Consider the following 15514-nt stretch of genomic DNA (forward strand, 5'->3'; position numbering starts at 1 on the left):
AAATTAAAATAAAATATTAAATTAAAGTAAATTAAACTAAATTGAATGATCAGAGAGAGAGGAATCTTAGGGCTTTGACTTCACCACAACCATCACATTATGGTTACTTATACTAATTCTGGGAATTTAACAATGATATTTTCCAAATGAATTGAACTCAATAGCATTCGTTCAATTTGGGTTTTAAAAAAAGAGATGTTTTACAAAATTAACTAACTATAACCTATCTGCGGTTAGCATGGACTATCCACCTACCTACTCTAACTACTTTAACTACGTTGCAAATAATCCACCTTTCCTAAGCATAGATTATGAAAACATTCTTTTGCAAAATACATTGGAACACCATTATATGACCTCTATTCTTATGGTCGGTAAGACTCCGTCAGATACCGTCCAATAAGATAGGTTGAGAATAGAAAATAGACTATTACATCTAAGACAAGGTAGTAACAATTTATGGTCTACTAAAGTATGAAAACCACTTGAGTTGTCTCAAGTGCTCATAGTCATATAATCAAGAAAAAACATATATTAAAAATAATCCCAGAGTTAAAACAATTAAACCATAATATTAGGTTGGGTTACATCAGTGCCCTAAGAGAGAAATTAGCTACTCATGACGAGGTCAGATATCATCTGTGTTGAGTTCATTTCCATCGTCATGGTTGGCACTTCTCTTCTTAGGATCTTCACTTCTAAGGTTGTAGGAATCCTAAAAGCCACCACACCTTCAACCTTCTGAATAACACCGTAAAAGAAATTAAAATTTTGGACCTCTTCTATCAAGGCTTTCACCTTCTTTTATAGAAGAAAATAAGTATTTGGTCGACTTTTAGGTCTCTGGCCTAACTGGGATGAGATACGGTTGATAAAGAGAACAATTTGCAATATTAATCTAACATGTCATGGAAGGCTTGAGCTTTAGGAACAAAGGCTCGAGCTTTAAGGTTCAGACTCGAGCTTGAGGAACAAGGCTTGAGGTTCTCTGGATTGATGCTCGAGCTTCAAGAATTGGTGCTCGAGCTTCAAGAATTGGTGCTCGATCTTCACTTTAACACGTAGCCAATTTTCTTCAACTATTTTCTGAAGCATCTTATTCTTCAACACTTAGAATATTTTTGGGATTGAAATCTTTTAGCATTGCTCGATCCAAGCTTCATGGGCTCGAGCACTAGGTACCAGGCTCGAGCATTTGGGACACCAGGCTCGAGCCTCAGTTGTTAGTGCTTGATCCTTAGTGGATCGTGCTCGATCCTAGAGATGAGGCACGAGACCTGGGAGCATAGCCTTTCGATTAAATCAACTCTTTAATTTCTGACGCCTCATGCTCGAGCTTGAGGGTCAAGGCTCGAGCACCCTTGGGTAAGGCTCGAGCACCTTGTGGTAAAACTCGAGCACCAAGGTACAAGGCTCGAGCTTTTGGGCATTGTTGATTTTTCTTCTTTCCTTTGTTGTGATGCTAGAACCTTAACACTTGGGCTCGAGCTTTAAGGCTTAAATTTCTTCAAACTTCATCATTTAAGCTCTCGACTTGCTCTGAATAATCGGCAACGACTCTGTAAGCTTTGATATCATCCTAAAGTCCCGGTTTTAACCATTACTCTCGGAAAGTACCTACAAACACACATTAAACATAAATTAGTCTAACTATGGATAGAAGTATCACTTTAGGCCTTAACATATATGTATTTAGAGGCTTGAATATGCATAAATTCAGCGCTCATCAGTTGTTAACTTTGGCAGGGGGTATCAAAGCAATTTTTTCACAAGTTTAATCCGTGAGCAATAAAAGCAAACCAAATGGTATTTCAAAGTGATTTTAGAAATATGTTCTTTATTTGATCAGAGTTCAAGCTTATTGAAGATTCAGATGATTTCGTTTAGAATTAAGGTTTTTCTTCTTAATTTGATCTACAAATCATTGAAAGGAAGATTTGATCATGCTACAAAAGAAACAAATCATTTAATAAGTATTTGTATTCCATCAGGTATTTGGCTACAAGGACTGAGGAATAATTAGTAATCGAGAGCGTTTGGACGAGGAGTCGCAAAGGTAAAGGCGTTCAACAACTGAATTTTGGTAGAGTGGAAAATGTGTGAGTCTGAGTTAGAGTTTGTTGTACTTTACTTCAAAATAGTTGATTTTCACATGAGACTGCGAAGGTCTCCGTGATTTTCTCCCAATTAGGGTTTTCATGCTAAAACCCTAATGTCATCTTGAACTTTACTTAATTCACACTTTGTTATTGCTTTGTGGGTTTTTTTTAATTTTATTTCGGTAAAATTAAAATAAGCAAAGAATGGACAAAAATGCGAATTAAACCTATTTACTCCCTTGTAGATATTTTTTAAAGTTTAATTTCGCAACCATTCTTTGTAGCATAACTCACAAAAACCACAACCACAGTCAAGATCGAATCGACAAAAAAGGTAAAATCATACACTAAACAAAATACTACTAAAAGATATAATGTAGTGTAACTTATAAATTAAGTTCCATGATGTAGATCGAAAAAAAAAAAAAAAAAAAAAAACTTTGTTATGTGAAGAATAAAATTGAGATTACAGGTTTTCAAGCTTTTAACCCTTATCTCTCTCACTCTATTTCTGTTTCTAACATTCTTTTTATGAACACTGCAAACTCTGACACTCCTAATATAGGGTTAAGGTAAAGACTAAATTCTGGATCTAAAGATTCATAATTTGGGTCAATCGAAACAAAATTCAAGGCATGACTCACATGGGCTTAGCTGTTAACTAGGGCTGGACTTAACTCTGATACCAACAGTAACAAGTGGGGTGCTTGCCCTCTAACTCAGAAAAATTTAAACTAATTATTGGATAAAGTAATGATACTTTGTCCGATCAAATTAGCCTACTCCTGATCTGAATTCTACGTGTAATTGCCACGTAATTACCTAAATCGTTAATATTTTATTTGTGCGCTAAAGATACCAAAAATAAAAATAAATATGGAAATAAACTAAAGAGGTTTTGACGATCCCTCTCTATCTCTCTGATTTCTCTATTCATCTTCTTCGTTCAGCTGTTTCCTTTGATTCTTTTTCTCTCTGACTCACGGTTCTCTTTTTTATACTTTACAAAATTGAAGGGAAAACAAAGCATTGAGAAGTCTCTATTGGTTCATAAAATTAAAGGGGAAAATACATATAAACGTATATATTTGCTTGAAAAAAAAAAACCCTAATAAGATTGAAAGTATGTATTCATAGTTTTTTTTTTTTTTTGTTTTTTTTCAATATATATTTTGGCTTTGTATCAGTTTTGGGGATTTGATTGGAAAATAAAAAAACTTCAAAAGTTCATTATGAAGTACGGCCTCCCAAAAAATCTTCTCCCAAAGGCTGTCAAGTCCTACCTTGTCCTCTGACGCCATGTTTATCGTCCAACTTCCTGTTACGTTCATTTTTTTATTTTATTTTTCCAATATATATTTGAGCTTTTGTATATTGTATCAGTTTTGGGCATTTGATAAGGAAAAAAAAATATATTCAAAAGTTCATTACGAAGTGGATGCGCTCTCCACCAGACCCATCATCAACTCCTCACCGAAAGAATCAAGGAAACAGTTAAATGAAGAAGATGAATAGAGAAATAAGAGGCATAGAGATGGGTCGTCAAAACTTCTTCAAAATTCTTTCCATATTTATTTTTGGTATCTTTAGTCACAAATAAAATATCAACAATTTAGTTAATTACGTGGCAGTTACATATAGGATTCAGACTAGGAGTAGGCCAATTTGATTGGATAGAGTATCGTTACTCTATTTGATAATGTTACTATCCATTCATTTATTCCCATTTGACATTCTACTCGCATGTGAACAATTCTAACATCAATCAATTTAAAATTTTATTTTATTTTTTACCCTGACAAAAAAATGCCATGCAGCATCTACACGGCAAGATCAATGAACCACTGATACAGCAAAGAACACATGAGACATAAAACCCACACAACAAGACTGACACCCAGCAAGGTTAATAAAAACCTTAAGCTTTAAAGGGTATCAGAGAAAATGAGAGTGCTAGCATCAAGACAACTCAAGAAAGGCACGACATTGAAGTACATCAGAGGCTAAGAAACGATACGCAAGGAGAACCACGCAAATAAAGACTTTGAAAACTAAGCCTATAGGCTTTACCTGCCTAATAAAGAAGTCAAAGTGGTGGGCCATAAACAGACTATGAATCCGCACGTGCCCATGGTCTGTCTGACCCCACCAATAAGCATGCAAGAGACACATCGGCAACAGCAAAGCCTCCCACGCAATCAAACATGTCGTCGACCAGTGAACCCTAACCGTCGACCAGCCTAAGAGCGTCTGAAAGTAATAAAAAAAACTCGGTAAAAGGCATCCCACAACTGGGAGATCATTATCATCCTCACCACCCAACGACAACACCATAGTCTAGACAACTGTATACAAAGCCCCAAACCCTTAACCCCGAAAATAAGCCAAACCATAGAGCTCTGTACAAAATTCAACAAACAGGCTTGCCCGCAGAAACCTGCACCCCTATCCAGCATATCAGAATATTAGATGTCCTTGAGTCTATCACCATCCAGCGGGACAGCAATAAAACTGCAAATCATAACAAACATTAGAATTAAATTGGAAAGACAAGAGAGGAGAGAAATACCTGGATCAAAAGGAAAGCTGGACATAAATCAGGTATCTATGCCTCCAAGGCTCAAAAACCCCAATTTTACAAGCCTCTTCTCACATGTGCCCCTCCGGCTAGGCAACCGGCAAGATCGACAGACTGGATAAGAAAAGGAAACCATCGTATAAAAACCACACCGTCTTGGAGACATCTCCAAACTCTGATAAACAGAGGACCTCGACAAAGCGAGGAACATGTTGAAACTCAGTTCAGCGTCTCTCACGGAACCTCCCTCTCCCTCTAAAACTATGGAAGCACTTTATTGTTGAAACCTAATATGGATAAGTGCGAATCGCCGTCAAAGCCACACTTTCTGAGTTAGCATCGTCATCAAACCACGCTTGGATGGGGAATAGAGAAGGCGGCCCTCAAAAACCCTAGCAAAGAGTGGAGAGAGAAAAAAGAGAGGCTAGATGTTTAATCAATTTGAAGAGGGGAGTGTTTTTTAAAGTTTTATGAGAAAGAGGGGTTGACTGGAGACCTAATTATTTACTAGTGGTCCTGAAAAAAAAAAAAAAAAAATCATGGCCCTGTAAGAGAAACAATTCCACACGTTTCTTTGAATAGTATGAATATGGAATTGTTGGGAATTCACACCAAGATTAAATAATTTCAGAATAATAAACTATTTAACATTTCGTGAATTAAAAGAACAGGTTCAATAAAAATTTTGTAAGTATGAATATTTATCTTGGAGCAACCTCCCAATCATTGCACATGTTGTGAATCTCAACGTGTTGCATATTCATACATTGACTTCTATAGATTGCACAATTTTTAATTTTTAATATATTTTTTTAGACTGCATAATTTGGAGAAGCAGAAAGAAGGATGAAAGCCTGAACATTGATGACATGGAGAGATGTGTGAGTCTCCTATCTAGCAGGGTTAAGGAAGCATGGCATGGTTATGGATAGAATGAATTCTGAAATTAAATACGAATAAATTCACATTTCGAAATTTTAGTAAAAATAGTTTAAATATGAAAAGAAATTAAATATAATTCATGGATATTTATATATTTTTATTCGAAATATACTAATAAAAAGTAACACTAACCCATTAATGATTCAAAACTAAATACAATTTTAACTCCACGTTTTTCATTTAGATGCATGTCTGCACAATCTTGCCACTAATGAAGTAGATATCTAAGAAAAAATTACAACCGCCCCGACCCTCTCCAACCTCTCTCTAACTTTCTCTCCCTAACCCCTTCGTCTTCTTCATCTTTCTGCTTCCCTGCTGCCTTTCATGGGAGTAGGGGATGATGGCTGCCTCCTACGGTTACAATAAACTCTAAGTGCGCTCCGTGAATGTTTTTTTACGCCATTTTTGTTTTTCTTCGGCTCGATCTGTTCATATTCGGTTCGTTTTCGGATCACATAGCCGAATTTGTTGTTTCCTCCGACTAGATCTCTGGTTTATGTCGGTTTTGGTTTTTCCTACCTCAATTTAATCTTTTTTCCCTTGATTTGATATTGTGCGGGGTTTCTCATGTATCGGAGCATCTTATGGTTGTAGTTTTGGAGCAGTTGTCGTGCTGATGGATAGACTTTTCGTTCTCTCCAGTTTGCTGCGTTCTCCCATGATGGTTTCGTTTGCAGAGTGTTGGGTTTTGTTTCCTCCACAAATCTAGAGTCTGGGTTCTGTTTCCTCCACAAATCTGGAGTCTGTTATTCATTTATTTGCTTTGCTTCAAGATTTATATGTCTTTTCTGACTTGACTTTATGTCTATATACTACCATCTTGACTTTTGACCTTTGTACTTTTGAATGACAAAAAAAGAAAAAAAAAAAAAGATAAGATAAGATAAGATATCTAAGGATATCAAATTTAATGGTGCTACTTTATCACATTACAAAATAATGTCCAAGCGCTTAAACTTTTATAAAAATACATGTGCGTGTGAGAGCATTTTTCACATTGAAATGTTATGCTCCAATTATATTCTATAGTGACACTATCACATGTTTAAAGTATTGTTGTCGGAAAAATACATTACTAAAAAAAAAAAGAGCATTTTCCACATTGAAATGTTATGCTCCAATTATATGCTATATTGACACTATCACATGTTTAAAATACTGTTGTCGGAAAAAAACACCTCTGTTGATTCTCTCAAAATATCAAGGAGAAGCGTCTGCTTCAACCTCTCCGTCCTTATAGAATAGGTTTAATTGCCTATTTCGGTAGAGGCGGAAAAGGACAATGACTTCGTACATTGAATTTTAGCAGACAGAGTAAAGACATCACTATATCAGAAAAGTTTTGGGCGGGTAGGATTCCCCTTCAATCTGACAATCTCCAATGGCAGAGGTCAAATGAGGTCTTTAGATATTTAAATGTGCCTTCTCCCGGAGGGTACCATAAAAAATTAGAATGGAATCTAAGTCGAATAATTTTTCTCAATAAGTATCAGTCTCACAACTTGAATGTATTTTCGTTTTCATGCTTTGCATATACTTTAATTCAAAATTTCATTATTTATGACTTAATTTTGTCGCTCTTATATTTTATTTTTTAATTTACTTTCACTTTAATTTTCGTTTCATGTGACTTAGGTGAGAATTAAACTGGAGATCTAATTTTCATATTGAAAAAAAAAAATAATTAATTAATAAATAATATTAAAGAATTCAAGTTTATCATGCTTAAAGTTGTAAGACTATGAAAATGGTTGCCCAAAAAGGTAGGAACACCAGAGGGGACGAGAGACGTTGTCTTGTCAGGGGGTAAAATCTCATTAAAATCTCGATACAAAGAACGTTTTTTAACATTTTACTTTAATGATAATAATAGTGGAGAGTCCCAATATCATTATCTTAATAATAATTAAATTAAAAGGGTAACGATACAAACTCTATTAAAAAATGCTTATGGCCCACCATTCCAACTGAAATGGTGAGCCTCTGTAGCATGATTGATAAATATCAGCACTTAGACATCTTCAATGTTAAAAATTATTTTTATATATTAAATTTATATTTTAACTGGTATTATAGTATCAAAATATTACATTTCAATAATTTTGCTTTAATGATATATTTTATGCAAAATGTTATTTTTTAACACAATCATCATTCTTTTTCAATTACCATTCCCACCATTCATATTTGCATCCGTAAAATTAATATTAAACACATTCCAAATCAAGTTATAGACATTAGAGGGAAACTAAAATTAAATCTAATTAAAAAGATGCAAAAATCTAAAATATCTGGTCAAAAAAGGAAGGAAAAAAAAAAAATAAAACAAAATGATATAAAAGAAAATCAAAAAATCAAACCCCATATCTTTATATATATATATATGTATGTATGTATATTATATATATTTGATTATATTATTATTAAAAATATATATATATATATTTAGGGCAAATCATTTCAGCCTCCCCAATTGCCTCCATCTCTATTCTCGTTCTCAACTCTGAAATTGCCCCTCTCTCTCTCTCTCTCTCTGTAACTACAAACTACAAAATCAACAAGAATCAGAAGTTCAACTCTCAAGCTTGCCCCCCTCTCTCCAACTGCTAACTTGTATGTATGGGTTTTGATTTAATTTTTTTTTCCTAAATCAACTAATCAAGTTCTGTAACTCTTTGTAATTTTTTTTCTAAATCAACTAATCCATAGCAGGGACGGCCTCTGCTCTCTTCCTTCTTGACCTCAAAGGCCGTGTTCTGGTATGAAGCAACTACCGTTGCGATGTACCAGCTGTTCAGGCTGAGAAACTCTTCACCAAACCCATTGAGAAAAAGGTTTGATTTTTGTCTACTTTTTTTAATCAAGGTCTGTAATTCTTGTTTTGCAAACTATATCATATTTGGTGAAATTTTTTATGATCTTTTTTAAATATATATATGCCAAATCTGAACCCCCACCTCTCTCTCTCTCTCTCTTTCTCTAAAATAACAGTAGCTATTTCTTGCAAAACATTTGGCAAAGTTAAAAATTGGCAGCCCTTTTAGCATTGTATTGGAGAACCCCTTTTGAAGTCCCCTTGCTATATTTTAGAAATGACAGCTTTTTTAGCATTGCATTAGAAATACTCTTATATCAGCAAAAAAATCTATGATAAGTACAACTCATAACAAATGTGCATTTAAACATTGAAACACACGTTTAATCATTTGAAATAACTAAAATTACGGTTTCTTTTGTTTCGATGTAAAATATTTTTTATTTTTAAATAAAAAATATTTATTTTTTATTTTTTATTTTTTATGTTGATTAAAGGTTTAGGTAGTATCCATCTTCGAATGCAAAATAACTTATTAAAGATTAATAAATAAATTATTTTCATTAAATTTTAATATATATATATTTTTATAAATCTTCTACTATAATTAAACACAGATGAAAAATGATTTAAGGCTTATTTAGCAAAGTAAATTAAGCAATAAAGTCTTTAATAGCCTGAGGTGGGCGCATGTTTGGGTCCCACTTCTTGCATGATGCCTTCCGCCAAACAAAAAGCCCAAAGTATATCAAAATATCATGATTAAAGCTAAAAATAATATATCAAAAGTCATTTAAGTAGATTATAACGATCAACTTTTATATATGTATATTTTTTTAACCTATCTTGCCAAATTACAGTAATTTTTTAATAAGACTTTGCTATTCCTTTGACCAACAGTCATTTTCGGGTGAAGGGGGGCTGTTGCGGATGGTTTCAGTGATGTTGTTGATGAATGGGCGGAAGGTACGGGAGGCGATCGGCGGCTGGGATCTCCGGAGGATGTTGCCTGTAATGGTGGTGGGGGTGGTGGCCTATAATTGTGGTGGGAGGACGTGGAGAGGAGAGAGAAGGAAGAAGGAAGGAAGAAGATGAGGGGCAAAAATAGGAACAAAAAAGGTAAAATCAAAATTTAAGATTTATTTATTTTTTTTTGTCAAAAACTGATTAGAGGAACTTATTTGTACCATTTTTACACATTATGGACTAAAATACATACTTTCCAAAAAGAATGACTAATTGTGCACATAACTAGAGGTTTTTTTGTACTTCACCATTTTTAAAGTTTAGTTTGGTAACCATTCGATGTAGCACAACTCACACAAATGGTACAAACCACAACCACAGTCAAGACCGAATGGACAGAAAACATAAAATCATGTACTACACAAAATAAAAGATATAATGGAGTGCAACTTACAATTTAAGTCCCACGGTGTAGATCCGGAAAAAAAATAAAGATAGAATTTGTTATGCGAAGAATAAAATTGAGATTATAAGTTTTCAAACTTTTAACCCTTATCTCTCTCACTCTATTTCAGCTTCTAGCATTTTTTTTTTAATGAACAGTGCAAACTCTGACACTCATAATATAGGGTTAGGGTAGAGACTAAGTTCTCTAAAGATTCACAATTGGGTCAATCGATACAAAATTCAGGGCATGACTCCACATGCTAGAACATCAACATGTGTAGCAAAACACTCAAAATGTACTCGACTAGGACCTCTACAGCTGCAAATGCAGGACGACTCAATAGCTGCATAAATTAAATGCTGAGGAAAAAGGCGTGGCTGACACCAATTACATGTAGCAAAAACTTTCCAGTCGGGTTTTATGTGGAACACTTTCAACAATCTTTTCCGCTACCTGAACTAGGTTTGGACTTGGTAACAAGTGGAGTGTTTGTCTAAGTCACATAATTCGTGTAATATGATCTTCGTTTTGCATTGTGCGTGCAAACTCCTGATCAAGCTAGCTAGATTGAATTCTCAACGAATTTGCGAATTCATTTTTAGAATTTGCGAATTCCTGTTTTGAGTACACGAATTGGTCTGAATCTCATTTAACTGCCGGCCCGTCACTTTCCACTTTCCTCCCTAGCGACATTCCTTAGGTTAAATCCACTTCCTTGCTTAAATACATTCCTTAGGTTAAATAAATAAATAAAGTATAATATATATATAGAAAAAGTATATTCTAACCACTTTGCAACTTTCGGTTTTAAATATAAAAATTCACCATATTATATATATTTCTAAAATGTATTATCAAAGGCAATTTATATTAATTAAAAAAATGAAGCAAAAATAATATTTAATAAATTAATATAAGCTTATTCATGTAAGTGTGTGTGTATATATATATATATATTAAAAGAGATGCTCTCAAGATGCTTCCGCTCTCAAATATTTTGAACTTTGATGCTCTCGCTCCCGCACCCGCACCCGCTTTATGTGACTTAGGTGTTTGCCCTCTAATTCAAAAAAATTTAAGATCATTACTGAATAATGTTGCATATCCACTTATTTATACCCATTCCACCTGAGAAGTGTTGTTTTTATAATTCAATTGGAGACAATTAAAGTTTTATGAAAGAGGAATTGACTGGGGATTAGTTATTAACTAGTGGTCCTGAAAATTAGGATGCCATAACGTGACCATAAAATACTTACCAGAAAAAATGATGGCAATGTAACAGAAACAATTCCACACGTTTCTTTGAATATGGAATTGTTGGGAATTCACACCATGATTAAATAATTTCAGAATAATAAACTATATAACATTTCGTGAATTAAAAGAATAGCTTCAATAAAAATTTTGCAAGTAATCTTGGAGCAACCTCCCAATCATTGCACATTGCATATTCATACATTGACTTCTATATATTGCACAATTTTTAATTTTTAATATATTTTTTTAGATTGCATAATTTGGAGAAGCAGAAAGAAGGATGAAAGCCTGAACATTGATGACATGGAGAGATGATGTGTGAGCCTCCTATTTAGGGTTAAGGAATCATGGTTATGGATAGAATGAATTCTGAAATTAAATATGAATAAATTCACATTTCAAAACTTTAGTAAAAATAGTTTAAATATAATTGAAAAGAAATTAAATATAATTCATAGATTTTTATTTCTTTTTATTAAAAATATACTAATAAAAACTAACACTAACCCCATTAATGATTGAAAGGTAAATACTTTTTTAACTCCACCTTCTCTTTTAGATTCAAACTAAGAGGTTCAAACCTTCAATTTTTCATAAAAATAAATGAATATGTAAAGTTTCTTGCTACTAGAAGGAAAAAAGAAAAAGAAAAAGAAGAAGATAAAAGTAGAGAGCATTTTCCTTGTTGTAATAGTTTTGAACGTTTATTGTTATGCTTCAATTATATGCCATGTTGATGTTGAGACTATCAAATGTTTCACTGTGAAAACAAAATATTGTTCTCGGATAAAAACACCTGTCATTTGTTTGATTCTCAAAAGGAGAAACGTCTGCTTCAACCTCTGTCATTTGTTTAAACGTTTATTTCGTTAAGAGGCAAAAGGGCAAATGATTTCAAACATTGAACTCTAGCAGACCTGGCAAACATACCCAAAAAAAACACAAAAAAAAATCTAGCAGACTGAGTAAAGACATCACTATCAGAAAAGTTTTGGGCTTTCTTAACTAAAAATATCAACGGGTACGATTCCTCTTCAGTCTCCACTGGCGGCGGTCTTATCAAATGTGGTCCTAGATATTAGTGTTAATTTTACTGACACCTTGGTCAAATATTATAAATGTTTAATTCATTTTCTACTAACATCCTAATCATACATAATTCTGAAACTATGTAAACTAACTTAAATACTCTTTGTCAAGAAAGTTCTTTAACCTATAAAATTATATTAAAAGATTAAATTATCCCTAAATTCTTTGTAATTTATAATTATATTAATTTTTTAAAATTGTTTCAGAGTAATAATTGATCAAATTTAAAAAGGTATTAATAAAATTAATTCTAAATATTAAATGTACCTTCTCCGTGAGGGGGTACCAAGGACAAGGAAATTTAGAGTGAAAATTAGAAAGAAAAATCCAATTTTACTAACGCAAAATAAAATAAAATTGAAGAATTCAATTTTAATAGGATTTAAGTTGCAAGATTATGAAAATGTTTAACCATAAAGGTGTGGGGACACTAGAGGGGACGGGAGAGGATGCCTCATTTTACGCACTAATAAATAGTGATGTGTCTGTATTATTTTAGAATACCAATATTATCACCGTAATAAATATTAAAAGAGTAACAAAACAAGCTCCTCGTACTCCAACATGGCTCTCAAAAGAAGGGTGGCCCACCGACGGCCCACACTTCTTGTTTTTCCAGATTGAAAAATCCTTCTTAAGACCACCATTCCAACTGAAATGGTGGGCCTCTATCGCACAATTGATAAATATTCTACTGTAAAAAACGACCTGATCCACACAATTATATCAGCAAAAAAGTTATGATGAGTACAACTCATAACAAATATGCATAATCGTTTGAAGGAAGTAAAATTAAGGTACTGCCGGCCCGTCACTTTCCACTTATATATATATATATATTTTAACCCTCAAATTACAGTAATTTTTTAATAAGACTGCTGTTCCTTTGACCAACAGTCATTTTTTTATATTATTATTGTGTCTTTGGTTAGGCTTTTCGTTCCACCGTTCGGATGGACTATCAAACTTTTATTAAGAAATGACTGTAATTTGGTCAAACAAGTTAAAGAAAAAAAAAAAAAAAAACGTATAAAAGTTGATCTCTAAAATCTACCTAAATGACTCTTGATGAAAAGCTTTCGGGTAGAAAAGTCGTTCCACCATTTTTCTTTATTCTGCAATACTGCAATATATTACATTCTTTTGACTACAATTTGTCCAAATTTTTCCTGAAAGCGGACATGATTATCATACACACAGAAAATGTACTAATTATGAGACCGAAAGGCATTACAAGGAATTCATACATACGAGCATAAGTGCATAGCAGGCATTATGATTTACCGCAGCCACCATAATTCTCGGTCCCTTGAACCGAAAGACCAGAACTTGAACACCAGAACTTCCTCTCCAAGCTCAGTGGCTCTTCTCCGCGGTCCTAGTGAATCGCGGCACAGGGGACAAGTTATGTGCCTGTATCCAACCCATCTGTCTAAGCAGACTCTGTGAAAGAGGTGTTCACATCTCAGTTCTCTTATCTCATCACCTTCTTCAATCTTACACAGACACACTGCACATTCCACAACTTCATCTGATGACCCTTTGCCTTCGTAGCGCCTTACACCAAGTTCTTCACCATTAACGTTTGGCACATGATCACATTGTGAATGCTGAAAGTTGGAGCGTCTGAACAGAAAATTCCAGCCCATATTCAAATGGGTAGTGGCTAGAATTACATAATGATCCATCATGAATGGTTGGCAGTTAAACTTGCGAATGAAGTTATGGTAGGCACAGATATATGATATCAAAAAGAGGATGAAGATTATTATTGAAGAAATTGCCAAAATGGTCATCTTTGCTGGTTCTGTGAACTCTTAGCAGTGAGGGTATAATATTATACATGTATATATAGAGAGGGAGAGACTAATATTTGGCGGACCAGTCCTGGCCTACCCTGCTGTGGTCCTCAAGGTCTGGAGGCCACAAATTAGTAAAAAATAAAAAATTCAACACCCATGTGACACCCAACCAATCAATGATATCTATGATGCAAAAAATATTATTAAAATATTGATGACCGGTTAAATTACTAAGAAGCAGTGATATAACTCCATGGTCTAGTGATAAAATTATTTGAGCTTTGGTGCATTCTAAACACTAGTTACGAGGTTCGATATCCACCACGGCTCGAATATTATTATCATATTAGTGACTTATCCGACTCGGGTGGAAAGATACTCTTTTTGAATCCTCAAAAATTAGTCCAAACGAAGCCTCGAATACTATAAGTTAAAAAAAATTCGATGAACACCACCCATCACATTCCATTCATAATGGTGTACAAAAAAATTGAACTATCGTAATAAAAATAAAAAATAAATAAACCTTTAATATTAACTGATATTTTCATTAAAAATATTCATACTTTTTATATATTTATATTATTTTTCTTTCAATAAATACTTCAATTAATATCAAGGTAAGCAATCCAAATTGAAGAAATTTTAACAAGAATTATGCGTACTCTTCAATTTTTCAATTTAGAATGATTGTAGAAATTGTGAACTCATAAGTTTCAAATAATTAATCTTACATTTTTTTTTTTATTAGACCAAAATAATAAAGATAATTTAGAAAATTACTGGTAAACTTATATCCAAAAAGGTCAAGAGATTTATTTATTTAGTTATTTTTAGTTGTACTCACATACACTGCTTCCACTTAAGTTCGAATCTGTCACCTTCCTTTTCGAGATATGAGTTTTATACTGCTAGATCACAAATACATTGATAAGAGAAATATATATATATATATATATATATATATATATATATATAAGGGGTTTATCAAAAAGTCAATAACTTGAATTGTATTTCAGTCGTGCATATCAAATAGGACTTGATTTGTACATAAACGAATACTATATATAATGACCAATATTCTTCAACTTTGTACGAATACTATTTATAATGACCAATATTCTTCAACTTTGTTCGTCGAGTAAATCACTTCGTGAGAACATTCAACCAAGCCAACTCATGAGGTTGCGGCAAATTATGACCACCCAAAATACTGTAGGTTTTTGAGTCCGTTCATGGGAGCTAGTCTCACTGTGAGTCACACCTCTGATGTGACCAAAATAGTTGAAACGGTAACCAAAAAGAATCAAAGTTGAAATTTTCTTTTCTTTAGGTAACTTCAAAACATTCACTCCATGCCTAGGAGGCTAGGATTCCTCTCCCATGAACAAGTCTGGTCTAACACGTGCTCCATATTATGTATAGATTTTCTTCTTCCCAACCGTTTTTGCATTTGAAGAGACTCACGAGTAAATATAATCTTTTTATTCTTAAAGAATAAAATTATTTTTA

General features: G+C 33.4%; 1 protein-coding gene and 1 long non-coding RNA gene across 2 annotated transcripts; both read right to left on the reverse strand.

Annotated features, from left to right (window-relative positions):
- Positions 1 to 3860: 3860 nt before the first annotated feature.
- On the reverse strand, positions 3861 to 5338 carry LOC132294729 (uncharacterized). The gene is made up of 2 exons (XR_009478174.1): positions 4669 to 5338; positions 3861 to 4544 (listed from the first exon to the last, which is right to left on the reverse strand). It is a non-coding gene; the product is annotated as an uncharacterized LOC132294729 (long non-coding RNA).
- A 7946-nt stretch (positions 5339 to 13284) lies between these two features.
- LOC132286573 (E3 ubiquitin-protein ligase At4g11680-like) lies at positions 13285 to 14040 on the reverse strand. The gene has a single exon (XM_059788927.1). The coding sequence runs from the start codon at positions 13994 to 13996 to the stop codon at positions 13481 to 13483; it is 516 nt and encodes a 171-aa protein (XP_059644910.1). The 5' UTR covers positions 13997 to 14040; the 3' UTR covers positions 13285 to 13480.
- Between the last annotated feature and the right edge of the window lie 1474 nt (positions 14041 to 15514).

The sequence above is a fragment of the Cornus florida genome, unplaced genomic scaffold (genome assembly GCF_030987335.1).
Source record: "Cornus florida cultivar Cherokee Brave unplaced genomic scaffold, ASM3098733v1 CherokeeBrave_3.0.0_Hap2_Chr02, whole genome shotgun sequence".
Classification (NCBI taxonomy): domain Eukaryota; kingdom Viridiplantae; phylum Streptophyta; class Magnoliopsida; order Cornales; family Cornaceae; genus Cornus; species Cornus florida.

Coding starts and splice junctions, on each gene's coding strand:
- LOC132286573 (XM_059788927.1), bottom strand. CDS start 13,996: ATGACCATTTTGGCAATTTCTTCAATAATAATCTTCATCCTCTTTTTG.